This window comes from Macaca mulatta, chromosome 19 (genome assembly GCF_049350105.2).
Source record: "Macaca mulatta isolate MMU2019108-1 chromosome 19, T2T-MMU8v2.0, whole genome shotgun sequence".
In the NCBI taxonomy this organism is placed as follows: Eukaryota; Metazoa; Chordata; class Mammalia; order Primates; family Cercopithecidae; genus Macaca; species Macaca mulatta.
Window position 1 is genome coordinate 16,703,121 of NC_133424.1, and position 26,530 is coordinate 16,729,650.

A 26,530-nucleotide genomic window follows, 5' to 3' on the forward strand; every position below is an offset into this window, starting at 1 on the left:
TTGGGCATCAGCCCATGAGGGCAGCTCCCCGCCTGGGGCTGGGCAAGGCCCCACCCACATAGCCCTCAGTGAGGTGGGAAACCGAGGAAGACCCAGGACCCCGTGGATGCCGGGGCCTGAGCCCTTGGGGAGCCCCGAGCCATCCCCCAGCCGAGTCCATCGATCAATCATTCAGTGAACGTGTCCTGAGCAGGTCCTCTGGCTGGGCCCTGGGGTGGTCGCTGGAGACTCAGCATGAACCAGACCCACCAGCCCTGCCCCCCGGGACCCCAGGAGTATGAGGAGTGACGGGGCAGTTGTCTTGGGACCCAGCCCCCTTGGTGTTTGTGGCCCAGGCTGCTGTTACTGCGTGGACTGGGGGCCCTGCTCTGCTGGGGTGGGTCCCAGGGGGTAGGAGTACTGCTGAGAGAGTGACCCGGAGGGCCCAGGTCTGTTCTACCCTCACCCCTGACCCCAGGCGGCAAAAGCAAATCCGTGGAGCTGGAGGATGTGAAGTTCCACCAGTGTGTGCGGCTATCACGCTTCGAGAACGACCGCACCATCTCCTTCATCCCGCCCGACGGCGAGTTCGAGCTCATGTCCTACCGCCTCAACACCCACGTGAGTGCGCCGCCCCGGGGCTGGGCTGTTGGTGGCCGCCTCCTCCCCTTCACCTCCAGGAGGTGAAGCCCAGGCAGGCGCCGGGGCTGGCCCCACCCCATGCTCCATGAGCTGCCTGGCTCCGCAGAGATGGAGTCTGAGGACCTGGGACTCCGAGCTTTCTGAGGGGCACAGACCCCTTTGGCCACCACACCTCTTTCCTAGGCAGCCCCCTAGAGCAGGCCCTGCGCATGTTTTCTGCATTTGCACCGAGGCCTCCCTAGTAGCTCCCTGCTGCCTCGGCCTGTCTGCCCTGACCCTCCCTGACGCTGGCCATGCACTCCCCACAGGGCCCTGGGCCAACAGCTGGGCAGATGGCCCCTTGCCCTGGGCCTTGGTTTCCTCTCTGAAATGGGCCTTTGTCAAACACGGCCACGTGTGAGCACCCTCTCTGCCCTCCTCGGCAGGTCAAGCCTTTGATATGGATCGAGTCGGTGATTGAGAAGCACTCCCACAGCCGCATCGAGTACATGATCAAGGTGCGGGGGCCCGAGGCCACCCACTGAGGGCCTTCTGGTGTCTCTGGCCCGTCCTGGGGGCCTGACCGAGGGCTGGGGGTGCCGTAGGGCTGCCATCCATGCACCCTCGCTGTGGCCTCAGATGCAGGCGTGGCCTGACACTGAGGAGACAACGCCTGGGGCCTGCTCCTAGATGGTGCCACTTGTGGGGAGGGGCCTGTAACTAGGCATCCAGGACACTCCCAGAGGTATTGCCCCCAGTGGAGCACCTCTGCCCCTCAGTGACCCTGTCCAGCGCAGCCTGACCCTGGGACACAGACATTGTCCTAGGAGGGCAGGGCAGAGGGAGGGATGGGGAGCCTTGGAAGCTGAGCAGACAGGAGGACAAAGATGAAACGCCTGAAATTAGGCCTTGGGAGAGTCTCAAGGGTAGGAGTAGTGCCTGGAGAAGTGGGGCTAGGGAGGATTCCCCAGGCCAGGCTGAGGGACATGTGGCCTGGAGGGGCTGGGCTAGCTCACTTTGGCCTCCATAACCCTGGGCCACATCGGCCTGGCCTGCAGGCCAAAAGCCAGTTCAAGCGGCGGTCAACAGCCAACAACGTGGAGATCCACATTCCCGTGCCCAATGATGCCGACTCACCCAAGTTCAAGACGACGGTGGGGAGCGTCAAGTGGGTCCCCGAGAACAGCGAGATCGTGTGGTCCATCAAGTCCTTCCCGGTGAGCACTCCATCCAGACATCCACATGCCCCCTGCAAGGCAGCCTGGGTGCCGCAGGACCCCTGCACCTCGAGATGGGGTGACCGTCGCCACCGTGTCCCCCACACCTGGGACTTCTGAAAGGGTGGACGGAGAGCCAAGGACTGGAGGGAAAGCGGGAGGAGTCAAAGGCTGACTTGGCCCCTGGGCCCCTTTCTGCTTTCCTCTTGTTTGTGAACCAGCCTCTGTCTTCAACCTCAGGGCAGTGCCCTCTCCCTCTCTGTGCTGCCCCCGAGTACTGATGTGAGATGGGGCTCCTGTCCATGCAGGCCCTGGAGGAGCCCCGTCCACTCCGGCAGGTGCAGGCCCTTTCCGTGCAGGCTCAGCCTTGCCTGCCATCAAGGGGCATGGCTGCCTGTAGGCCAGAGCAGCACAGCCTCCCGAGCCCTGCACCAGCCGCCCATGTCCTGGGCCAGCTCTGCACTGGCATGACTTCCCCGGCACCGTGTTAAGGATTCTGAGGGCTTGAGTCTGGGCTTGCTGGGTGTACGCAGTGCACAGAGAGGCTAGGCCCGGGCGTGGCTCTGGAGCCAAGCTGGTTGGCACTGACCTGCTCCGCCAGGCGGGCTCAGGGCAGGCGCTACTTTCCATGTTCTCCCGTCTCTCCGGCTGCAGCCCCAGCTGAGTTAAGCTGGAAATGCTGCAATTCAAGCGCCTTGAATTTCATGATGGCACTTTCCCTCCCGGCCTCAATCTAATCACATGACATAAAATGCAGACAGTAGAGGAAGGAGAGAGAAAAGCCCATTACCCCACCACCTAATACTCCCGGCAGCCTTTCTGCGCGTCTCCTTCTCACCTTTCTTTCTGCGTATTTTGGTCTTCCTCATTATACGTAAGTAGAGCCAACTCGGCGCCTGCCCTTCCACGCGGCGCTGCGGCCGAGCGTTTTCCTTCTGGTGTTCACTGTCTTCTTGGCGGTCGGCTTTGGGAGCTGTGGAATATTCCATGGAGGGGTGGTGACCATCCCTGATTGCTGGATTATCTCTTCTTTTCCTGCAATTCCACTGTTGAAAATAGTGTTTGTCATTTAAAACACAATGGGAGAATACCTCATCAAATAAACAGCATGGTGAGCTGTAGACGGAGGAGGAAGGGACAGGGCTAAAGGCCGAGGCACAGGCCAGCGTGGACCGTGCTTGTGTAGATTTGACTTCGAAGCCATGCACGGGCACACCTCATTTTATTGTGTTTCCCAGATACTGCATTTTTATTTTTGTTTCAGTTTTTAAACAAATGGAAGGTATGTGGCAACCCTATGTTGAGCAAGTCTGTTGGCGCCATTATCCCAACAGCACGTGCTCACTTCGCGTCTCTGTGTTGTCACTCTTTAGCAATAAAGTATGTTTTAACTAAGGTATGTACATTCTCTTAGACATAATACTGTTGCACATTATTCAGACTACATTATACAGTAAGCTTTTTTGTTTTTTGAAGACAGTCTTGCTCTGTCACCCAGGCTGGAGTGCAGTGGCACAATCTCGGCTCACTGCAGCCTCCACTTCCCAGGTTCAAGCGATTCTTCTGCCTCAGCCTCCCGAGCAGCTGGGATTACAGGCATGCACCACCATGCCTGGCTAATTTTTTTTTTTTTTTTTTTTTTTTTGAGACGGAGTCTCTCTGTTGTCCAGGCTGGAGTGCAGTGGCGTGATCTCCACTCACTGCAAGCTCTGCCTCCCGGGTTCACGCCATTCTCCTGCCTCAGCCTCCCGTGTAGCTGGGACTACAGGCGTCTGCCACCACGCCCGGCTAATTTTTGTATTTTTAGTAGAGGCGGGGTTTTACCATGTTAACCAGGATGGTCTTGATCTCCTGACCTTGTGATCCGCCTGTCTCGGCCTCCCAAAGTGCTGGGATTACAGGCGTGAGCCACTGCGCCCGGCCGCCTGGCTAATTTTTGTATTTTTAGTAGACATGGGGTTTCACCATATTGGCCAGGCTGATCACGAACTCCTGACCTTGTGATCCACCTGCCTCAACCTCCCAAAGTGCTGGGATTGCAGGCGTGAGCCCCCGAGCCCGGCCAGTAAACATAACTTTTATATGCACTGGGAAACCAAAAAATGTGTGTGACTTGCCTAACTGTGCTATGTGCTTTATGGCAGTGTCCAAACTGCAATATCTCAAGGTATACCTGTCAGTGCTTTCCAAGCATATAAAACAAAATTAAATCAAAATGGAAAAAAAGGTAATTCCTAAAAATGAAAAGCAAAATTAATTCATCAGCATATCAAGTTGATGACAGCTACAGATACACATTACTTCAAGTAACACACCCTAAAGACAAAAGGAAGTGCAGGAAATAAATTTTAAGAAATACAAAGAGACGGCCGGGCGCGGTGGCTCACGCCTGTAATCCCTGCACTTTGGGAGGCCGAGGCAGGCGGATCACGAGGTCAGTAGATCGAGACCATCCTGGCTAACACGGTGAAACCCCGTCTCTACTAAAATACAAAAAATTAGCCGGGCGCGGTGGCGGGCGCCTGTAGTCCCAGCTACTCAGGAGGCTGAGGCAGGAGAATGGCGCGAACCCGGGAGGCGGAGCTTGCAGTGAGCCGAGATGGTGCCACTGCACTCCAGCCTGGGTGACAGAGTGAAGACTCCGCCTCAAAAAAAAAAAAAAAATACAGAGAGGTAGATGATTGATAGATTAGATAAATAGGTACCCTTCCCTCTTTCTTAGATTGCTGCATACTAAAAGGTTTTTTTTTGTTTGTTTTTTCTTTTTCTGAGAAGAAGTCTCGCTCTGTTGCCCAAGCTGGAGTGCAGAGGCACGATCTCGGCTTACTGCAACCTCCACCTCCCAGGTTCAAGCGATTCTCCTGCCTCAGCCTCCCAAGTATACAGGCACACGCCACCACACCCGGCTAATGTGTGTATTTTTAGTAGAAGCAGGGTTTCACTGCGTTGCTCAGGCTGGTCTCAAACTCCTGACCTCAGGTGATCTGCCTGCTTTGGCCTCCCAAAGTGCAGGGATGACAGGCGTGAGCCACCACGCCCGGCCTATTGTGAATAATGCCGCTGTGAACGTGGGTGCACACACATCTCTTCAAGACCCATTTTCATTTGTTTTGGGTGTATCCCCAGAAGTGGAATTGCTGGATCATGAGGTAATTCTATTTTCAATTTTTTGTGGAAGTGCCAGAGTGTAGGCTGTTTGCTTTTAAACGCAGTGTTTCTCTGTCCTGTCCCTACTGCCGTTTGTTACCAGGGTAGAGAATTTGATGTGTGCCCATGGGTGGCCATGGCACCATGACACTGTCCACCTGGACGGAGAGCTGGGCCGGGCCTTGCGTCCGGGCCTTCTCCTGGCTCTCTCTGCATCTCCCATAGCACCCGCTTCATAGAAGTTGCTGCCACGTTACTTGGTGCGTGGGTACCTGTGACTATTGGGACGGCAGCCTCTAGGATTGTGGCCTGTCCTGTTCGCCTGTCATTCTCCCTTGTGATGATGGCAGCCCTGTCCTCTTTTGTCTGCCTTTGGCAGCACGCCTGTCAATGCCTGTTCTTCCGACCCAGGGAGCCCTTCTCACTGTGCCTTTGTGGCGTCGAGTCGGTTTTGGTGTGTGAGCTGGCGCCAGCCTACAGCTCTCATCGAGAGCAGAATTAAACCCATTCGGCTCAACACGACAACACAGGCTGGGCATGCAGGCCTCCATGGCCCCTGGGGAGGGTCTGCTTCCCTGCCTTTTCTTTGGCTTGTGTTTTCACTTTGGTCTTTGCTAAGGTTCAGATTTGGGGTCAGGCTGAGTGTTTGGGACACAGGCTAGTCACCGAGCAGGTTTGTTCCCTCGCTGCCTGCTTCACCAGTTGCTGATGTTGCATCATCCCCCCGTCATCCTCCCGGAGTCTGTACTCAGCACATGTCACCAAGTCAGGCAGAGTTCTCACTGTCACACTGCCCTTGTGGCAGTAGGCAGAGATGGACCACTTGGCCCTGCCCCAGGTACATGGGGCGGCCCCTGCTCTGAGGTGGAAACAGCTCTAGTTGGCAGCAGCTCCCCCTGAACCTCGGCCTGAGCCCTGGGGAGCACAGACTGTGGGGTTCCAGGCGTGGCCAGAGCTGAGATCGTGCCCCCGACTGCTCAGGGTGAGACCAGGCACTGGGGGCGACCAGGCTGCAACCTGTTGTTCCTCAAGGCAGGGAGAGGGTAAAGGCCACAGCCAGGACTCCGGTTCCAGTCGGAGCCAGAGCCGCCCCTGCTCACCCTCAGGAGCAGGACCCAGGGCTGACCCGTCACTCAGTACACGCTCCTTGGTTTCTTCCTTTTGTCGCCTCTCCCTGGTCATGGTTCTCACCTGGACACTCTGTTTTCTTTCACATGCTGTCCTGAGACTGGGCGTGTGGCCTCTGTCCCCGGCAGCCCTCACCTGCCACGGTCATTACACGCTCTTCCTTCCCATGGCCGGTCTGTGTGGTTCGCCAGCCTTGGAGGAAAGTGCATTCGGGGAGCTGGAGTGGGGGGTGCTGGGCCACTGCAGGCCACACTGGCAGGGGCTTGGTGACTGGGGCTGGCGGCTTGGTGAGCTCAGCTCTGGGTGCCTAGGTGTCCTCATGGGGCAGCTGGACACCCCAGAGCAGAGGCTGTCCTTACCAGCCTGGGGCAGCACAGGGCCAAGCTTTGGTTCCCCAGCACAGGGGCTCATGCTCTGCTCCCTGGACTGGGGTGAGTGGTCAGTCTCTGCCCATCGCCACTAGGGCCAGAGCTGTTGGCTAAGCTGGGGCAGGGCCTGGGCCTGAGCGCCTCCCCCGTCTGCTCCCCAGGGCGGCAAGGAGTACCTGATGCGGGCCCACTTCGGCCTGCCCAGCGTGGAGGCTGAGGACAAGGAGGGCAAGCCCCCGATCAGCGTCAAGTTCGAGATCCCGTACTTCACTACCTCCGGCATCCAGGTACGCAAGGCCCAGGCGGCTGGGCCCAGAGCAGGGACACAGGCCGCAGGGGACACATCAACGCAGCCAGCTTGGGAAGGGGTGTCGGTCAGCTAGAATCAGGACCCTGCAGTGCTACGGGCCTCTGCCTCTGCCTCACCACAGACGGGGAGAGGCCAGGCTGCCTCTGCTCAGCCCTGACCCCTGAGCTCAAAGCTTAGAGATCATTCTGCCCCAAAACTAGCGTTTGAGGCTCTGCCATCCATACTCATGCCCCGTGGGACCTCTTTTCCCTGGCACCCCCTCAGAAGCCCACAGAGGGAGGAGAGGCTCCCACACTTTTCCCTGGCACCCCCTCAGGAGCCCACAGAGGGAGGAGAGGCTCCCACACTTTTCCCTGGCACCCCCTCAGGAGCCCACAGAGGGAGGAGAGGCTCCCACACTTTTCCCTGGCACCCCCTCAGGAGCCCACAGAGGGAGGAGAGGCTCCCACACTTTTCCCTGGCACCCCCTCAGGAGCCCACAGAGGGAGGAGAGGCTCCCAGAGAGCCAGGGGCCTTCTGGCCAGGCGCCCCCAGCAGGCCACCAAGGCCGTGTCTGCAAGCCACACCCTGGCTCCTCAGCGCTTCCAGAGGCGGCTCTGCCCTCCCACACCTTTGCATGGTCCAGACAGATCCCTTTCACCCCCCTGAGGCCTGTACTCATCCGCTTGTCATGGCCTCCCCTGCCAACCCCAGGCTGCCCCAGCAGGAATGATTAAGGGGGGACCAACAGGGCGGGAGCCTGCGGTGCTCAGGGCCCTGCTACCTGTGCCCCAGGTGCGCTACCTGAAGATCATTGAGAAGAGTGGGTACCAGGCCCTGCCGTGGGTGCGTTATATCACGCAGAACGGAGGTGAGTGAGGCCCCACCCGTGGGGTGGGGTTGTGCTGAGGGGTCCTCTGTGGCTACCCCCAGGGTGGAGCCATTGGGTCGGGTCCCGAAAGCCGGGAGGGTGCAGAGCCCAGCATGACGCCTCCCTCCTGTCTCCTAGATTACCAGCTCCGGACCCAGTGAGGGGCTGTCGCGGCCAATGCCCCGGCCTCGGGGCTCCTGGGACACACCTGCCAAGCCTGCCAGATGGAGGGGCCCTCCCTGGTCTCTGGCCACCCTCCCAGCCTCCGCCCAGGGACCCCTGCCTTCCCCAGGCCACCTGCTCTGCCGCTGACAGTCGTCTCAGAAGCCCCTTTCCCAGAAGAGGCTGGTCTTGAGAAGGCTCGTCTCTTTGCCCCTGAAGTCAGTTTCAGGGGAAGGATGTGAAAATTTTCCCTTTTGAGGTTACAGCCTTTTATGCTGTTGAGCTCCCAGGTACCAAAAAGCTTGGCCAATGCTTGCCAGCCAGCCAGCTGCAGTTGGCATCTGCCACGAAGGAAGCACCAGCCTCGCCGGGCCAGCAGGGGCGTCATTTTGTTGCCATTTTGTTGAATGTTATGGGTTTATGGGTGTTCCTGGAACTTGTCTTTGTGCGTTCGTTGCTGTTTGTGTTACCCTCACTGTCCCTATGTCCCACCCACGTCCTCCGGCACTCAGGCAGCACTTAGTGAGGACGAGCCCTCACCCCTCTTGTCTTCCTCCCCGGCAGCGCCCGCAGCGGGCCGTTTACACGTTGGGGCCGGCACCTGGCGCTCTCGGGAGCCACTGCAGCGTCTGCCTGCTGCCTGGACTCGCAGGCCTCGCTAGGTCACAAGACGCTGTCACTCAGCCGGATCAGTATTGACCCACCAGGGGAGGTAGGGATCGGTGAGAGACGCCGGCCTCAGACTTTTTCCCACTGAGGGTCCAGAGAGCGGGGCCACGTGTCACCCACGTCTGCGCTTGGTCACCCGCCCTCCCTACCCTGTGTGTGTTCACGTCATAGTTACATTAAATTCCATTCATTGAATACTCCACAGCCTTCCTCTGATGCGGCGTGGTCCCGACCCCTCCTGCGTGACCACAGGCAGCTGCAGGGCTTGCCTGGTTTCATCGCTGGCCTTCCCTGTGGCCCCACGAGGTGTCACCAGCTCCCTCCGCTTCCCCAGCTGAAACACAGGAAAAGCAGCTGCGGGAAGAGGCAGCTGCGGCGCTGGACCGTGGGCCACCACTTCCGGGCCACACAGATGAGGCCACGGAGATAGCGTCTTCTCCTCTCATCCAATCTGCTCCACCCTCAGATGGCCAACAGCTTGTCCCCACCTCTCCCCAAACTAATGGCCGACTCAGAGCGTGGTCCTTGTGTCCACAGCAGCAGCCCCTGTGTCCCAGCTAGAAATGCAGGTTCATGGGCCAGCCCTGACCCACCAAAGTGGAGGCTCTGGGGCCAGGGTCCCAGAAAACATTAACAAGGCCCCAGGTGCTTCTGTGAACTGCTACCTGGTCCATGGGGGAAACAGCACATAGACAGGAAGTGCCACCTGTCCTTGGCTCCCTCCCGGACTGGTGCTGATGGTCCTGCCTGGCCAGCAGCCTCTTGCCTGCCTTCTCCCCGTCCCTCTCCTGTCTTGCTGAGCTCATCCTCAGGTGTCTAGTGGGCATCCGACCTAATGGCCTGAGTAGAGCCTTCTGCCCACGTAGGTCTTCCCCATCTCAGTCAGTGATGCTGCCCCAGCCCAGGCCTCAGACCAAAGCCCTGGGGCCTCCCTGGGGCCCCTCCCCTCGCTCTCCACACCCATGTCGGCAGCCAGCCCTGATGGCCCCTCCAGGAAACCCTGGGGCTGACCCCATTGCCATCCGTGCTGCCACCCCCGGGGCCGAGCTCCAGTGTGGGCTGTCACCGTCCCCCACCCTGCAGAGCCCCCATGCTGGGACACTGCAGGGACAGGAGAGGGCTGGTCCACAGGACAGAAGAGAGACTTCAGTTTCCAGCAACTTACCAGATAAGACCTGCAAACCCTCCACTACAGACAGTAGAAATGCAGGAAATAAAGCAGACGCGCCTAGCCGTGCCCATAAAAAAGCGAGGAGATCCGCAGGAGCCCAACACGAAGGAAGCAGATGTGGAAGTCACCATGGGCTCACACCGGAGTTGCTCTTGGAAACTGCAGGGTTTAGGTTAGGTTTGGGGGCCAGGTGGCAGATAGGACTTTGGGCCTCGGGAAGATGGTGAAATGCAACGGAGGTGACTCCTACGTGAAGCTGGGATCCTCAAGGGTCCTGATACTTACAGTAAAAAGATGGACTAGAAAAAACATTTGCCCTCCAACCGGAGAGTAAGCACTGTGTCCTCTCTCTGCCTGAGATCCGCAGGAGAAAACGTCACCACTCATTTAGACCCAACACTTGTAATACCAATATGGTTTGGAGACAACCAAGCCAAGATGTCTGTGACACAAAACCTCCCTGGAGGGACCTAACTTCATCCCTTGTTACGGAAGATCCTCGCACACAATCCACCCTAAACATGAGGGCACATCCTGAAAATTACAAAACACGGGCGTGAAAGCAAACTAAACAGCGGGATCAGATCCTCACGAACTTCGAAGATTCTCAGGCATGTAAACAAATACACTCAGCAGTCAGTCTGCTCCAGGTGCTTAAAGGCACAGAGACTTTGAATAGAAAAGAACAAAATGCTGTTAAGACAGAGCTGTTACAACATCCAACAAGGCAAATAATTTGCATGCGGGTTATAATGTCTGCAAATCAGAAAAAGAGAACCTAACAAGATGGGCAGTGTGTGAACAAACAGTATGAAGAAGATGAAATACAAATGGCAAACGTTCGGCCAGGTGTGGTGGCTCACGCCTGTAAGCCCAATAGTTTGGGAAGCCGAGGCGGGCCAATCACTGGAGGTCAGGAGTTTGAGGCCAGCGTGGTGAAGTCCCGTCTCTACTAAAAATACAAGAATGAGCCAGGCGTGGTGGTGCACGCCTGTAATCCCAGCTACTCAGGATGCTGAGGCAGGAGAATGGCTTGAACCCAGGAGGTGGTGGTTGCAATGAGCTGAGATTGCGTTACTGCACTCCAGCCTGAGCAACAGAGCGAGACTCTGTCTCAAAAAACAACAAAAATACAGGCCTAGCGCAGTGGCTCATGCCTGTAATCCCAGCACTTTGGGAGGCCGAGATGGGTGGGTCACCTGAGGTTAGGAGTTCAAGACCAACCTTGCCAACATGGCGAGACCCCATCTCTACTAAAATTACCAAAATTAGCCTGGCATGGTGGCGGGCGCCTGTAATCCCAGCTACTTGGGAGACTGAGGCACGAGAATCATTTGAACCCCAGGAGGCAGAGGTTGCAGTGAGCCGAGATTGTACCACTGCACTCCAGCCTGGGCAACGGAGCAAGACTGCATCTCAAAAAAAAAAAAGGGCCGGGCGCAGTGGCTCAAGCCTGTAATCCCAGCACTTTGGGAGGCCGAGACGGGCGGATCACGAGGTCAGGAGATCGAGACCATCCTGGCTAATACAGTGAAACCCCGTCTCTACTAAAAAATACAAAAAACTAGCCGGGCGAGGTGGCGGGCGCCTGTAGTCCCAACTACTCGGGAGGCTGAGGCAGGAGAATGGCGTAGACCCGGGAGGTGGAGCTTGCAGTGAGCTGAGATCCAGCCACTGCACTCCAGCCTGGGCGACAGAGCGAGACTCCGTCTCCAAAAAAAAAAAAAAAAAAAAAAAAGGCAAACATTCCATCATGTAGGTATCCAGGAAATACATACATGTAAACCGAGACCACAGTTAGATGCTATTTGCATCAGGTTGGCCCCCCCAAAAATTTTTTTTATCTTTTTGAGACAGGGTCTTCCTATGTTACCCAGGCTAGAGTACAGTGGCATGATCACGGCTCACTGCAGCTTTGAGCTGCCAGGCTCAACCAATCCTCCTGCTTCAGCCTCTTGAGGAGCTGGGACTATAAGCACATGCCACCACGCTGGGCCAATTTTTCATATTTTTGATAGAGATGGGGTCTCATGATTTTGTCCACACTGGTCTCCAACTCCTGGACTCGAGCCATCATCCTGTCTCGGCCTCCCAAAGTGCTGGGATTACAGGCTTGAGCCACCTCGCCCCGCCTCCTAAACATCTAGAATGTGCTAGCTATGTACTGACTGTGGGAAAGTTGAGAACATCCTCCCCGAAATCATCTTTATGCCAGAATTCTCTTGCAGAACTCTAGTTGAGAAAAGCCCTGAGAAGTCCATGCACAAATATGTAGAGAAATATCAGGTGTACAGTTACACTTAGAGCAGCATAGTTCATGATAGCAAGAAATTGGAAAGCAACCAGAAGTCCTTCAATAGGAAAAGGGACCATCGTAGTCCATCCACACAAGAGATTACAGCAGTGAAAATGGATTCAGCTAGAGCAGTGATACGGTTCAGAACACACCTGAAACATTGAGCGGGAAAAATGTTTACAAAAGAAAGTGTGCAGTAATCTAGTATAAAATATGGAAATAATATTTGGCATGCTTAAGGATCTATGTATATCCAGCAAAAGTCTAGCGAGATGCTTGAGAATTTGAAAAAATTTACATCCCTGTTTATCTCTGAAGGCAAAAACAGGAAGAGGGTACAACTGGGGCCTCTGCTGTGTTGGCAATTTCCTTAAGCTTGGTATTGCTTAGTGGCTTGTTCTTTATTCTTTCTTTATGCTTTTTGTAGGTTTGTTTTTGTTTTTTTTTTTTAACAGGGTCTCACTCTGTTGCCCAGGCCAAAGGGCAGTGGCATGGTCATGGCTCACTGCAGCTTGAAACTCCAGGGCTCAAGTGATCCTCCCACCTTGGCCTCCCAAAGTGCATAAGCCAGAGTGCCCAGCCCTTTTTGTAGTTCTTAATCTACTTTTTGTAGTTCTTTTTTTTTTTGAGATGGAGTCTTGCTCTGTCGCCCAGGCTGGAGTGCAGTGGCAGGATCTCGGCTTACCGCAACCTCCGCCTCCTGGATTCAAGCGATTCCCCTGTCTCAGCCTCAAGAGTAGCTGGGATTACAGGTGCCCACCACCATGCCCAGCTAATTTTTGTATTTTAGTAGAGACGGGGTTTTACTATGTAGGTCAAGCTGGTCTCAAACTCCCGACCTCAAATGATCCGCCTCGGCCTCCCAAAGTGCTGGGATTACAGGCCTGAGCCACCGACCCCGGCTTTTTTTCTTCGTATTTTTGTTTTGTTTTGTTTTGTTTTGTTTTTAAGACAATGCAAAGCTGGGCATGGTAGCGTGCACCTATAGTCCCAACTACTCGGGAGGCTGAGGCTAGAGGATTACTTGAGCACAGGAGTTTAAGGCCAGCCTGGGCAACAGTGAGACCCTGTCTCTAAAATAAACCAAAAAACACCCCCCAAAAATGACAATGCAAATGTGGAAGAAAAAAATATTATCGATTAAAAATCTAGTCATAGAAGTTAGCAACTTGGGGCCGGGCACGATGACTCATGCCTATAATCCCAGCACTTTGGGAGGCCAAGGCGGGCAGATCATTTGAGGTCAGGAGTTTGAGACCAGCCTGGCCAACATGGTGAAATCTGGTCTCTACTAAAACTACAAAAAAATTCGCTAGGCATAGTGGCACACACCTGTAATCCCAGCTACTCAGGAAGCTGGAGCAGGGGATTCGCTTGAACCTGGGAGATGGAGCTCACAGTGAGTCAAAATGGCACCATTGTACTCTTGCCTGAGCGACACAGCGAAACACTGTCTCAAAAGAACAACTTGGTCGGAGGGTGTTAAAATACAAATGAGACATAGCTGAAGAGAATTAGTGCACTAGAAGAGAGCTGTCTGAGGCAGTTACCCAGGACATAGCACAGCTAATGAGACATATATGTATTTACAGTCGACCCTCCATATCCATGGGTTCTGTATCCATGGATTCAACCAACAGTGGATTGAAAATATTGGAAAAACAATTGTGTCTGTGCCGGACATGTACAGGTTTTCTTTTTTCTTGTCATTATTCCTTAAATAATACAGTATAATGACTACGTAGCATCTACATCGTATTAGGTAATCTACAGATGATTTAAAGATGATGTGCATAGGATATATGCAAATATTGCACCATTTTATATAAAAGACCTGAGCATCCTCAGATTTTGGTATCTGAGGGGAATCCTGGAAGCAATCCCTTGAGGATATGGAGGGCTGACTCTGTGCTCTGTGTGTGTGTGTGTGTGTGTGTGTGTGGTTGACACAAGACAGTAAGAGGGCTCAACATGCCAGCAAGTATCTAACACAAACCAGAAAGTGAGAACTGGGGGGCAGCCACATGCAAAGAGATCGTGGCCAGAATTTTCCAAAATTAATGAGAATCTAAGTGTTTTTTGTTTTCCATTTTGATGGAGTTTCCCTTTTGTTGCCCAGGCTGGAGTGCAATGGCGAGATCTCTGCTCACTACAACCTCCGCCTCCTGGTTCAAGCGATTCTCATGTCTCAGCTTCCCAAGTAGCTGGGATTACAGGCACGAGCCACTGCACCTGACCTGAAAATCTTGAAATTCTAAGATTCAGGAAACCATTGAGTCCAAAGCATGATACACAAACCTAAATTGGTAACTAAAGTAATCATAGTCAAACCACAGAACATATCAGACTCAGGGAAGATCCTAACAGCAACACAAAGAGATTAAAACATCTCTCCAAGGCTGGACGCAGTGGCTCAAGCCTGTAATCCCAGCACTTTGGGAGGCCGAGGCGGGCAGATCACGAGGTCAGGGGATCGAGACCATCCTGGCTAACACGGTGAAACCCCGTCTCTACTAAAAAAAAGAAAAAATGCAAAACACTAGCCGGGCGAGGTGGCGGGCACCTGTAGTCCCAGCTACTCGGGAGGCTGAGGCAGGAGAATGGCGTGAACCTGGGAGGTGGAGCTTGCAGTGAGCCGAGATCGTGCCACTGCACTCCAGCCTGGGCGACAGAGCGAGACTTGGTCTCAAAAAAAAAAAAAAAAAAAAAAAAGTCTCTCCAAAAAGCAATTGGACAGAGAACTGGCTTCACAACTGGGACAACAAAAATCCGAAGATGGAGCATGACTTCAAATTACTGAGAGAAGTGCAGTCTGGAATTCTGTGCCCACCTCATCTGTAAAAGGCAGGGCAAGCCGGGCATGGTGGCTCACGCCTGTAATCCCAGCACTCTGGGAGGCCAAGGCAGGCAGATCACTTGAGGTCAGGAGTTCGAGACCAGCCTGACCAACTTGGAGAAGAAACCCATCTCTACTAAAAATGCAAAAATTAGGTGTGGTGGCGGGCATCTGTGTTCCCGGCTACTTGGGAGACTGAGGTGGAGAGAATTGCTTGAACCAAAGAGACAGGTTGCAGTGAGCCGAGATCGCACCACTGCACTCCAGCTTGAGCAAAGTGAGACTCTGTCTCAAAAAAAAAAAAGGACAAGATAAAAACAATTTATCAATAACAGACTCCCCAAATGAAGGAACTTGTGTACATAAGGAAGAAAGATGTGAGAAGGAATGCCGGAAACCCTTAGAAACCATTGGATATGTCTAAACTGGCACTGACTGTGTAAAGCAGTAATAATAGTGACTAACGTATAGAGTAGTGACAAAAGGCGCAACTGAAATACTAGACAACATCCTGGTGTTAATGCCTTTCAGGTCACTATACTATTTGGGAGGAGATTCGGCTGAAGTCTACAAGGGCCATGTATTTATGTATAATTTCCAGACCAGTGGTTGGAAAAGGGTTGAAAGAAAACTTTTAACGAATTAATAGGAAGAAGGAAAGGCGAAGGAGGCATAGAAAAATCAGGAGGCACCGGGCGCAGTGGCTCACGCCTGTAATTCCAACACTTTGGGAGGCTGAGGCAGGCGGATCACCTGAGGTCAGGAGTTCGAGACCAGTCTGACCAACATGAGAAACCCCATCTCTACTAAAAATACAAAATTAGCCAGGTGTGGTGGCGCATGCCTGTAATCCCAGCTACTCGGGAGGCTGAGGCAGGAGGATCGCTTGAACCTGGGAGGCAGAAGTTGTGGTGAGCTGAGATCACGCCATTGCACTCCAGCTTGGGCAACAAAAGCGAAATTCCATCTCAAAGAAAGAAAGAAAAAAGAAAAATCAGGAGGCCAGGGGCGGTGGCTCATGCCTGTAATCCCAGTGCTTTGGGAGGCTGAGGCTGAGACAGGTGAATTGCTTGAGCCTAGGAGTTTGCGACCATCCTGGGTAACATGGAGAAACCCTATCTCTACAAAAATTAGCCAGGTATGGTGGGGCACACCTGTAGTCCAAACTACTCAGGAGGCTGAGCTGGGAGGATCACCTGAGCTCAGGAAGTCGAGGCTGCAGTGAACTGTGGTTGCACCACTGCACTCCAGCTTGGGGGACAGAATGAGACCCTGCCTCAAAAAAAGGAAAAATCAGGATAAATGCAGAGATGTTCTAAACTTTTTTTTTTTTTTTTTTTTTTTTTTGAGACGGAGTCTCGCTTTGTCGCCCAGGCTGGAGTGCAGTGGCCGGATCTCAGCTCACTGCAAGCTCCGCCTCCCGGGTTTACACCATTCTCCTGCCTCAGCCTCCCGAGTAGCTGGAACTACAGGCGCCCACCACCTCGCCTGGCTAGTTTTTTGTATTTTTAGTAGAGACGGGGTTTCACCATATTAGCCAGGATGGTCTCGATCTCCTGACCTCGTGATCCGCCCGTCTCGGCCTCCCAAAGTGCTGGGATTCCAGGCTTGAGCCACCGCGCCCGGCCTTAAACTTTCTAAAATAATCAATAGTACTGAAAACTGCACTGGGACTTTTGGGATACCCCTTGTATCTCTGATGCAGAAAGCATAAAATAAGATTGTAGAAATAAATCCAGGCATTAGGAACCAAAACGTGTAAACGAAGCAAAGCTGCTAGTTTAAGATGTTGGATTGAACTGAAATACAAAAATCCTGTGATACCCTGTTTATAGGCGATACATCTAAAATATAGGTACACAACACAATTGAAAGTAAAAAGACATTAAAAGATGTGACACTTAAAATGTAAGTACACAACACAGTTAAAAGTAAAGAGTCATTAAAAGATGCCAAAAGAAATCTCATGTGGTTATATTAATTCCAGACAGAATAGATTGATTGATTGATTGATTGATTCATTGATTTAATTTTTTGAGACAGAGTCTCGTTCTGTCATCCAGGCTGGAGTGCAGTGGCAGGATTTCAGCTCACTGCAACCTCTGCCTCCCGGGTTCAAGCGATTCTCTTGCCTCAGCCTCCTGAGTAGCTGGGATTACAGGCGTGCACCACAACGCCCGGCTAAATTTTTTTATTTTTAATTTTTTTTTATTTTTAGTAGAGACAGGGTTTCATCATGTTGGCCAGGCTGGTCTCGAACCCTGACCTCAAGTGATCCACCCCACCTTGGCCTCCCAAAGTTCTGGTGGCAGGCGTGAACCACCGCGCGTGGCCAGAATAGACTTTAAAGCAAGAAAGCAAAAAAAAAAAAAAAAAAAAAAAAAAAGTATTAGATCCCCAAGAAGTTTCCACACATCTCCAAGAATTATTATTGGTGCTCCCACTCTCTGAGGGATTTTCAAGAGAAATGAGTTAGAATTCAACAAGAAATAAATTACTTTAAACTATTTCCAAATTTGAGAGCTTTTTTTTTTTTTTTTTTTTTTTTTTTTTGAGACAGGGTCTCTGTTGCCCGGGTTGGAATGCAGTCAGTGGCACGATGTCAGCTCACTGCAACCTTGTCCTCCCAGGCTGAAACAGTCCTCCCATCTCAGTCTCCTGAATAGTTGAGATTACAGGTGAGTGCCACCAAGCCCAGTTAATTTTTTTTTTGTATTTTTAGTAGAGATGGAGTTTTGCCATGTTGACCAGGCTGGTCTTGAACTTGGGCTCAAGTGATCCGCCCACCTCAGCCTCCACAGTGCTGGAATTACAGGTGTGAGTCTCCACGCCCAGCCAATATGAGAGATTTTAAAGCACACTTCTCAATCACCGTGTGTCAAAGAAGAAAATATAATGGAAGTTAGAAAATATTAGAGAATGGCCAGGTGTGGTGGCTCATGTCTATAATCCCAGCACTTTAGGAGGCTAAAGCAGGTGGATCACTTGAGCTCAGGAGTTCGCGACCAGCCTGGCCAACATGGCGAAAACCCACCTCTACTAAAAATACAAAAATTAGCCAGGTGTGGTGGTGCACGCCTGTAAATCCCAGCTACCCAGGAGGCAGAGGCACAAGAATGGCTTGAACCCCGGAGGCAGAGGTCGCAGTGAGCTGAGATTACACCACTGCACTCCAGCCTGGGCAACAGACCAAGAATCTGTCTCCAAATAAATAATTAGAGAATATTTTTCAATCTGGAGGCAGGTGACATTGGTGTGCTCTCGAGAATTCATCAAGCATTGATGACTTGCACACTCTTGTATATATGTTACACTTCAGCAAAAACATTTACAAAGGGAGAAGAAGGCAAAAGATACTTAAAGCAGCCAGAGGTAAAGACACATCACCTTCAAATATGAAAACCAGACAGACAGACAGCTGGCTTTTCAAAGGAACCCAGAAAACAGGTGGGTGACATTTTCAACATGCTAAAAAAAAACCACCAACCCAAATCATAGACCCAACAAAAGTATTTCAAGAATGAGGTTACAGTAAAAACATTTTGCAGACAAATAACAAAAGAGTTTGCCAGCAGCAGACTAACACTAAAGAAAATTGTAAACAGTGTATTCAGTTCAGGCACAAAGAAAGTGATCTCAGAGGGAAGAGCATAATGCAAGAAGAAATAAAAGCAAAGAAGTAGAAAATGCATGAGAAAATCTAGACAAATATAGATTGCATAAACAGTTTCTGGAGTTTTTTTTAAGTGACAGAATTATACGACAGGAAAAAAAAAATCTGCAAGGAGTAAACTGAGTTAAAATGTTCCAAGTTCATGACTGTCTGGGAGGAGAATAAATAACATGGATAAAATCTACGTTGTCGTCATTGTTGTTGTCGTTGAGACGGAGTTTCACTCTTGTTGCCCAGGCTGGAGTGTAATGGCATGATCTTTGTTCACTGCAACCTCCGCCTCCCGGATTCAAGCTATTCTCTTGCCTCAGCCTCCCGAGTAGCTGGGATTACAGGCATGCGCCACCATACCCAGCTAACTTTGTATTTTTAGTAGAGACGGGGTTTCTCCATGTTGGTCAGGCTGGTCTCGAACTCCCGACCTCAGGTGATCCGCCCGCCTCAGCCTCCCAAAGTGCTGGGATTACAGGCATGAGCCACTGCACCTGGCCACATCTGCATTTTGATAAGTATGCATTTTACTATCTAAGGGAGCTAAAACATTTTTATTATTTTAGTAGCATTGTAACTTTCTTTGTTTTCTTTGTTTTTTTTTTTTTCTGAGACAGAGTCTCACTCTGTCGCCCAGGCTGGGGTGCAGTGACGCAATCGCCGCTCACTGCAAGCTCCGCCTCCCAGGTTCCTGCCATTCTCCTGCCTCAGCCTCCCAAGTAGCTAGGACTACAGGCGCCCGCCACCATGCCCACCTAATTTTTTGTAGTTTTAGTAGAGACGGATTTTCACCGTGTTAGCCAGGATGGTCTCGATCTCCTGACCTTGTGATCCACCTGCCTCGGCCTCCCAAAGTGCTGGGATTACAGGCATGAGCCACTGCGCCCGGCCGTTTCATGTAATTTTAAACTTTGCACACACAATGGGGGCAATGACTTTCAGCAAGTCACTCTTAATCTACATTTAAATCTAAATTTAAATCTACCATCTTACTTTGTTTTCTAGTTTTGTCCTTTCTATATTCTCTTTTATGTCCTCTCTGGATTTATTATAGATTATTTGTGGCTTTTGAGACTCTGTCTCAAAAATAAATAAATAAAATAAAATAAGGTAAAATTACATAGCCATGTAATAAAAGATAAAGCCATCATCAGCGTGTTTGGGATGGCCTAAGACCATCTTTTAATAAAGATTGTAAATTCAGGTCATTCCCCTCCCCTGCTCAAAATCCTCCCATGGCTCTCCAGTGCCCTCAGAGTAAAGGCCCCGCTCCTTGTCCTCGGGGTCCAGCTGGTCTTCCCCTGGCTTCCACTCTCGCCTTTCCTCCCTCTTCACCTGCCACTCACGCCCCTTGCCCCAAGCTTGTTCTCACCTCAGAGCATTTGCAGTTGCAGTGCCTTCTGCCTGGTGCACCCTTCCCTCCGCTGCCTCCTTGAAATTCACTGCTCAACTCAAATGTCCCCTCCCTCCAGCCACTCCAGCTTGTCGATACATGCAGCTGTGATTTGTTCCAGTTTTGCCGGCACACCCCTGGTCTGCCTAGAAGTTCCACAAGGACACCCCCACCCCATCTGATTTGTTACTGCTGTGTCCAGAGCAGACTGCGCTGGGACTGGGATCTGTGGATGCAAGGCTCTGCCAGCCATGACCACCAGGGGGCATCCACGGGTCAGAAATCACGGCTTGGAGACCCACTGGGCCAGGCCACAGAGAGGTGTGCGGGACAGGCCTGGGAAGAGGGAGACTCCAGCCCTCTCTGAGCACAGCAACCCCAAGACCACTGCTATCCTTCCTGAGCGTCCTCCCTGCAGCCTGATGGTGAAGATGAGGCTCAGAAAGGCCACAGGGGCTGGGAGGCTGAGACAGGCAGATCGCTTGAGGTCAGGAGTTCAAGACCAGCCTGGCCAACATGGTGAAACCCTGTCTCTACTAAGCATGTAAAAGAAAATAAAAATAGCTGGGTGTGGCGGCACATGCCTGTAGTCCCAGCTACTCAGGAGGCTGAGGCAGCAGAATCGCTTGAAACCAGGAGGTGAGTTGCATTGAGCCGAGACCATGCCACTGCACTCCAGCCTGGGTGACAGAGTGAGACTCTATCTCAAGAAAAAAAAAAGCCACAGAAATGTCCAACACCTCTTCCCCCTCCTCACAGGCCATTGACAGGGAAGCTACAGATGGGAGGGTGGGTAGGGACGCTAGGAGCCCTGGCCTAGCTAGTAGGACCAAGTCAGGGCAGCCAGGCTCAGACTGATCCTTCTGTCCATGAGGAGCCTCAGCTCACACAGGCGGCCCAATCACTGCCTGGCTTCAGCAGCTCCCATTGCACACGCAGGGAAACTGAGGCTCAGAGAGAGGCTGGAGCTGGCCTCTGTGCACCAGAACCCGGCAGGTCCTGACACACCACTGCTACCCACTGAATCCTCCCCAGCTGCCCTCTGTGGTGGGGCTTGGGGACCCAGTGTGGGGACAGCAGGCGAGTGCCCCTCACCCACTTCCTTCCAGTTCCCTATTCAATAGAGAACTGGGTCTGATCCCACCCAGGTTCATCCAGGGGCCCCCAAATTCAGACTACCCCCCACAAGAGGAAACGCCCAGTGGCCTGGCCCTGGAGTGGGCAGGGAAGCCCTGTGTTCGAAGCTGTGCCCCACAGACCCGGCTCCCTGTGCTGTGTAACCTTGAGCAGGCTCCTTGCCCTCTCTGGGCCTGTTTCTCTGTCCACTGGGGTTTCTTCATGCCATTTTGTTAGAAGAGTCTCTAGAAGAAGAAAAAGATCACTTGTCAACCAATTAAGAACCGGTCAGATGCTCTTTCTAAGCACCGAGGTTCTTTTATATGACACAAAGACCCTGATATGGCCAGTGCACTGTTGTTTATTGAAATTGAGGTGAAATTGACGTAACACATAGTTAACCATTTTGTTTTATTTTTAATTTGAGACAGGGTGTCACTCTGTCACCCAGGCTGGAGTGCAGTGGTGCGATCACAGCTCACTGCAGCCTCAACCTCCTGGGCTCAAGCAATCCTCTCGCCTCTGAGTAGCTGGGACCACAGGAGCATGCCACCATGCCTGGCTAATTTTTGTAGTTTTTGGTAGAGACAGGGTGTCACTAGGTTGCCAGGGCTGGTCTTGAACTCCTGGGTTCAAACGATCCTCACGCCTCGGCCTCCCAAAGTGCTGGGCTTACAGATGTGAGCCACCGCTCCTGGCCACAGTTAACCATTTGAAAGTGAACAATTCAGTGGCATTTAGGACATTCGCAATGTCGTGCAACCGCTATCTGATTCTAGAACATTTCCATCACCCCAAAATGAGACCCCATCCCCATCAGCAGTCACCCCTCATTCCTCTTCCCCAGCTGCAGGTAACACCAGGCTACCTTATGTCTCTAGGGATTTGTCCGTTCTGGGCATTTCATATCAATGGAATCGCACGCTACGTGGCCTTTTGTGTCTGGCTTCTGTCACTCAGCATTGTGAGGATTTATTTGTTTGTTTGTTTGTTTGCTTTTTGAGACGGACTCTCACTCTGTTGCCCAGGCTGGAGAGCAGTGGCACGATCTCAGCTCACTGCAACCTCCGCCTCCCAGGTTCAAGCGATTCTCCTGCCTCAACCTCCCAGGTAGCTGGGATTACACCACCACACCCGACTAATTTTTTGTATGTTTGGTAGAGATGGGGTTTCACCACATTGGCCAGGCTTGTCTCGAACTCCTGACCTCAACTGATCCGCCTGCCTTGGCCTCCCAAACTGCTGAGATTGCAGGCATGAGCCATGGTGCCTGGCCAACATCAGGTTTTTGAGGTTCATCCTTGTCGCAGCGTGGATCAGCACCTCAATCCTTTTTATGGCTGCATAATATCCCATTGCACGGATACCTCATGTTCGGTGTTATCAGTTCATCTGCCAGCAAAAATGAAGGCTGTTTCCACCTTTTAGACATCGTGAGCAATGCTATGAACTTTCGCGCACCAGTGTCTGTTTAAACATCTGCTTTCAATTCTTCCGGGTATATACCCGGGAATAGAATCTCTGGATCATATGGTAATGTTAGGCTTCACTTTCTGAGGAATTTCACAATTTCACTGTGTGCGTGTGTGTGTGTGTGTGTGTGTGTGTGTGTGTGTGTGTGTGTGTGTGTGTGTGTGTGTGTGTGTTTTATAAGGCCCCTGGTCAAACTGGGAATATAGTGCCTGGAAATTTCAGGCAAGTTCTTTTCTCTGAGCTCTTTCCTCTGCATCAACCTGCCACTCTCACCAGAGCCTACTCGACCCTGGCTGACCATAGTCCCCTTCCAAGGCAACCCCAGCCCGCCCAGCCTCAGGGCGGTATCTGCACCTGTGTGATGTCCCCATCACCCACGCTTTGAATGCTACTGATACTTCGTGTACTTAAAGTGCTGCCCAGGCTGGGCGCGGTGGCTCACACCTGTAATCCCAGCACTTTGGGAGGCCGAGGCAGGCCGACCACCTGAGATCAGGAGTTCGAGACCAGCCTGGCCAACATGGTGAAATCCCGTCTCTACTAAAAATACAAAAATTAGCTGGGTGTGGTGGTGGGTGCCTGTAATCCCAGCTACTCAGGAGGATGAGGCAGGAGAATCACTTGAACCTGGGAGGCAGACCTTGCAGTGAGCCGAGATCAGACATAGTGGCTTACGCTTGTAATCCCAGCACTGTGGGAGGCCAAGGCGCATGGATCACCTGAGATCAGGAGTTCGAGACCAGCCTGGCCAACATGGTGAAACCCCGTCTCTACTAAAAATACAAAAATTAGCTGGTTGTGGTGGTTGCAGTGAGTTTGCAGTGAACGGAGATCACACCATTGCACTCCAGCCTGGGCAACAAGAGTAAAACTCTGTCTCAAAATAAATAAATAAATAATAAAGTGCCATCCAAATAGTTTTTTTTTTAGAGACTGTAAAAACAGAAAAAGGGGCTGGGCGCCATGGCTCACACCTGTAATCCCAGCACTTCGGGAGGCCGAGGCGGGCGGATCACCAGGTCAGGAGATCGAGACCATTCTGGCTAACATGGTGAATCCCCGTCTCTACTAAAAATACAAAAAATTAGCCGGGTGTAGTGGCGGGCGCCTGTAGTCCCAGCTACTCAGGAGACTGAGGCAGGAGAATGGCATGAACCCGGGAGGCGGAGCTTGCAGTGAGCCGAGATTAAGCCATGGCACTCCAGCCTGGGCAGAGCGAGACTCCATCTAAAAAAAAAAAAAAAGAAAAGAAAAAGGGGTGACCCATCTCTCTTTTTGGAGCTGCTGTGGGCTCAGGCTGGAGGAAGTTAGTGGGTGTGTCCTTCAATTAGAGGACCCCTCCCCCGCCACTCAGATTCTTCTGGCAAGCTCCAGCTCATCTTACAAAGCCCAACTCTGATGACCCCTCCTCCAGGCAGCCCTCCCTGATCTCCCAGGAAGGTCCTGCCTCTGGCTTATCCCTGACTATTCAGAGCTGTGCTTTGTCATGAAAGCCTCACTGCTCTCTTCCTTTTCTTTTTTTCTTTTTTTTTTTTTTTTGAACTAGAGTCTTGCTCTCTTGCCCAGACTGGAGTGCAGTGGAGCGATCTTGGCTCACTGCAACCTCCGCCTCCCAGGTTCAAGCAATTCTCCTGCCTCGGCCTCCCTAGTAGGTGGGACAACAGGCATGCACCACCATGCCCAGCTATTTTTATTTATTTACGTATTTATTTTGTATTTTTAGTAGAGATGGGGTTTCTCCATGTTGGCCAGGCTGGTCTCAAACTCCTGACTATGGCCGGGCGCGGTGGCTCAAGCCTGTAATCCCAGCACTTTGGGAGGCCGAGACGGGCGGATCACGAGGTCAGGAGATCGAGACCATCCTGGCTAACACGGTGAAACCCCGTCTCTACTAAAAATACAAAAAACTAGCCGGGCGAGGTGGCGGGCGCCTGTAGTCCCAGCTACTCAGGAGGCTGAGGCAGGAGAATGGCGTAAACCCGGGAGGCGGAGCTTGCAGTGAGCCGAGATCGCGCCACTGCACTCCAGCCTGGGTGACAGAGCCAGACTCCGTCTCAAAAAAAAAAAAAACAAACAAACAAACAAAAAAAAACAAATGATCCACCCGCCTCGGTCTCCCAAAGTGCTGGGATTACAGGCGTGAGCCATCAAGCCTGGCCAGCTCACTTTGTTTTTTTTTTTTTTTTTTTTGAGACGGAGTCTCGCTCTGTCACCCAGGCTGGAGTGCAGTGGCCGGATCTCAGCTCACTGCAAGCTCCGCCTCCCGGGTTCACGCCATTCTCCTGCCTCAGCCTCCCGAGTAGCTGGGACTACAGGCGCCCGCCACCTCGCCCGGCTAAGTTTTTTTTTGTATTTTTAGTAGAGACGGGGTTTCACTGTGTTACCCAGGATGGTCTCGATCTCCTGACCTCGTGATCCGCCCGTCTCGGCCTCCCAAAGTGCTGGGATTACAGGCTTGAGCCACCGCGCCCGGCCAGCTCACTTTCTTTGGTGCTCACCCTTTTGTCCAACTCACACCCCAGGGACGCTTCTGAGACCCACGGTGCTTGCTGAAAGCATTTGGGCACCTTCTCGGTGCTCAGGCCCCGTCCAGGTCCGCAGGCAAGTCTCTGCCCAGTCTGAGTGTCCCCTGAACTCTCCAGCCCCACTCCTGACCCTCATTCATTCATTCGTTTGGGTATTTATGGAGCACCTGCTGTGTATAGAGACTCAACTGACACAGGCAGACAAAACCCCAGTCCCGGGGAGCCATGGGGTGGGGGACAGATGATCTCGACAGTCACCACATGGCACCTGGGGCGTCGGGCGGGCAGGCACAGGAGGGGAGGCGAGGACACAGCAGGATGGAGACCCCAAGTCCCTGGAGAAGGGGCCCTGTAGAGGGGTTGGGGCTGTGAGGAGGGCACGGGAGAGCTACAGGGGGTTCTGGGCGTCAAGGCCGCCTCTGGCCACCGATAGGAGAGGGAGGATCCCAGGCAGGAGGGAGGTCAGGACGCCAGCGTGGGAGCAGGGAGCAGTGGTGGGGCCCCACTGGAGAGCGGGTGGGGAGAGGATTGTGGGATTTGGGTGCAGCTAGAGAGAGTGGAAGAGGCTGAGGCCAGCAGGGCTGTGGGCGTGGGGATGTCATGGGGTGAGGGTGGCGTGGAGGGGGCCCCACACCCTCTGGGCAGCGTACACATCCGACCGAGGATTCAGTTCCTCAAAAATGCCACATTGGCGCGTGTGTGCACACGGGCAGAGCATGCACACGGACACGCACGACACACACAGGCACACACACCTGCACACAGAGAGACACAATATACAGAGAGACATACAGAAAACACACACAACACACACACACAACACACACACACACACATGAATACACACACACACACACATACATGAATACACACACACACACAACACACACACATACATGAATACACACACACACAACACACACACACACACACATGAATACACACACACACACAACACACACACACACACACATGAATACACACACACACAACACACACACACACATACATGAATACACACACACACACAACACACACACACATGAATACACACACACACAACACACACACACACATACATGAATACACACACACACACAACACACACACACACACATGAATACACACACAACACACACAACACACACACACATACATGAATACACACACACAACACACACAACACACACACACATACATGAATACACACACACACAACACACACACACACAACACACACACATACATGAATACACACACACACAGACAACACACACACACACATACATGAATACACACACACAACACACACACACAACACACACACACACACACATACATGAATACACACACACACAGAGACAGACACACACAGACACCACACACCATACACATACAACACAGAGACACACACCTAACACATGCACATCAAACACAACTACACACAACATAGAGACAGACACACACAGAGACACACAACACACAGAGAGACACACAGAAACACACATACAACACACACAACACACACATACAACACACACAAACACACACACAGAGACACACAACACACAGAGAGACACAGAAACACACATACAACACACACAA

General features: G+C 52.3%; 1 protein-coding gene and 2 long non-coding RNA genes across 20 annotated transcripts in view; all 3 read left to right on the forward strand.

The window, feature by feature from the left end:
• The window catches only part of AP1M1 (adaptor related protein complex 1 subunit mu 1), a 32,376-nt gene extending 23,730 nt beyond the window's left edge, over window positions 1-8,646 (forward strand). For 5 of the 18 annotated variants that reach the window (XM_077976623.1, XM_077976627.1, XM_015123191.3 and 2 more), the window contains 6 exons: window positions 458-600; window positions 1,047-1,118; window positions 1,659-1,817; window positions 6,622-6,747; window positions 7,545-7,620; window positions 7,759-8,646. In XM_077976623.1, the coding sequence (XP_077832749.1) occupies window positions 458-600; window positions 1,047-1,118; window positions 1,659-1,817; window positions 6,622-6,747; window positions 7,545-7,620; window positions 7,759-7,781 (599 nt within the window). In that variant the 3' untranslated portion in view covers window positions 7,782-8,646. 18 annotated transcript variants of the gene reach the window in all.
• Window positions 8,647-8,656: 10 nt separating this feature from the next.
• On the forward strand, window positions 8,657-13,034 carry LOC144336826 (uncharacterized). Its single transcript, XR_013409179.1, has 2 exons — window positions 8,657-10,758; window positions 12,801-13,034. It is a non-coding gene; the product is annotated as an uncharacterized LOC144336826 (long non-coding RNA).
• A 55-nt stretch (window positions 13,035-13,089) lies between these two features.
• Window positions 13,090-17,143, forward strand: LOC144336829 (uncharacterized). The gene is made up of 3 exons (XR_013409183.1): window positions 13,090-14,118; window positions 14,494-14,630; window positions 17,067-17,143. It is a non-coding gene; the product is annotated as an uncharacterized LOC144336829 (long non-coding RNA).
• The last annotated feature ends 9,387 nt before the right edge of the window (window positions 17,144-26,530 follow it).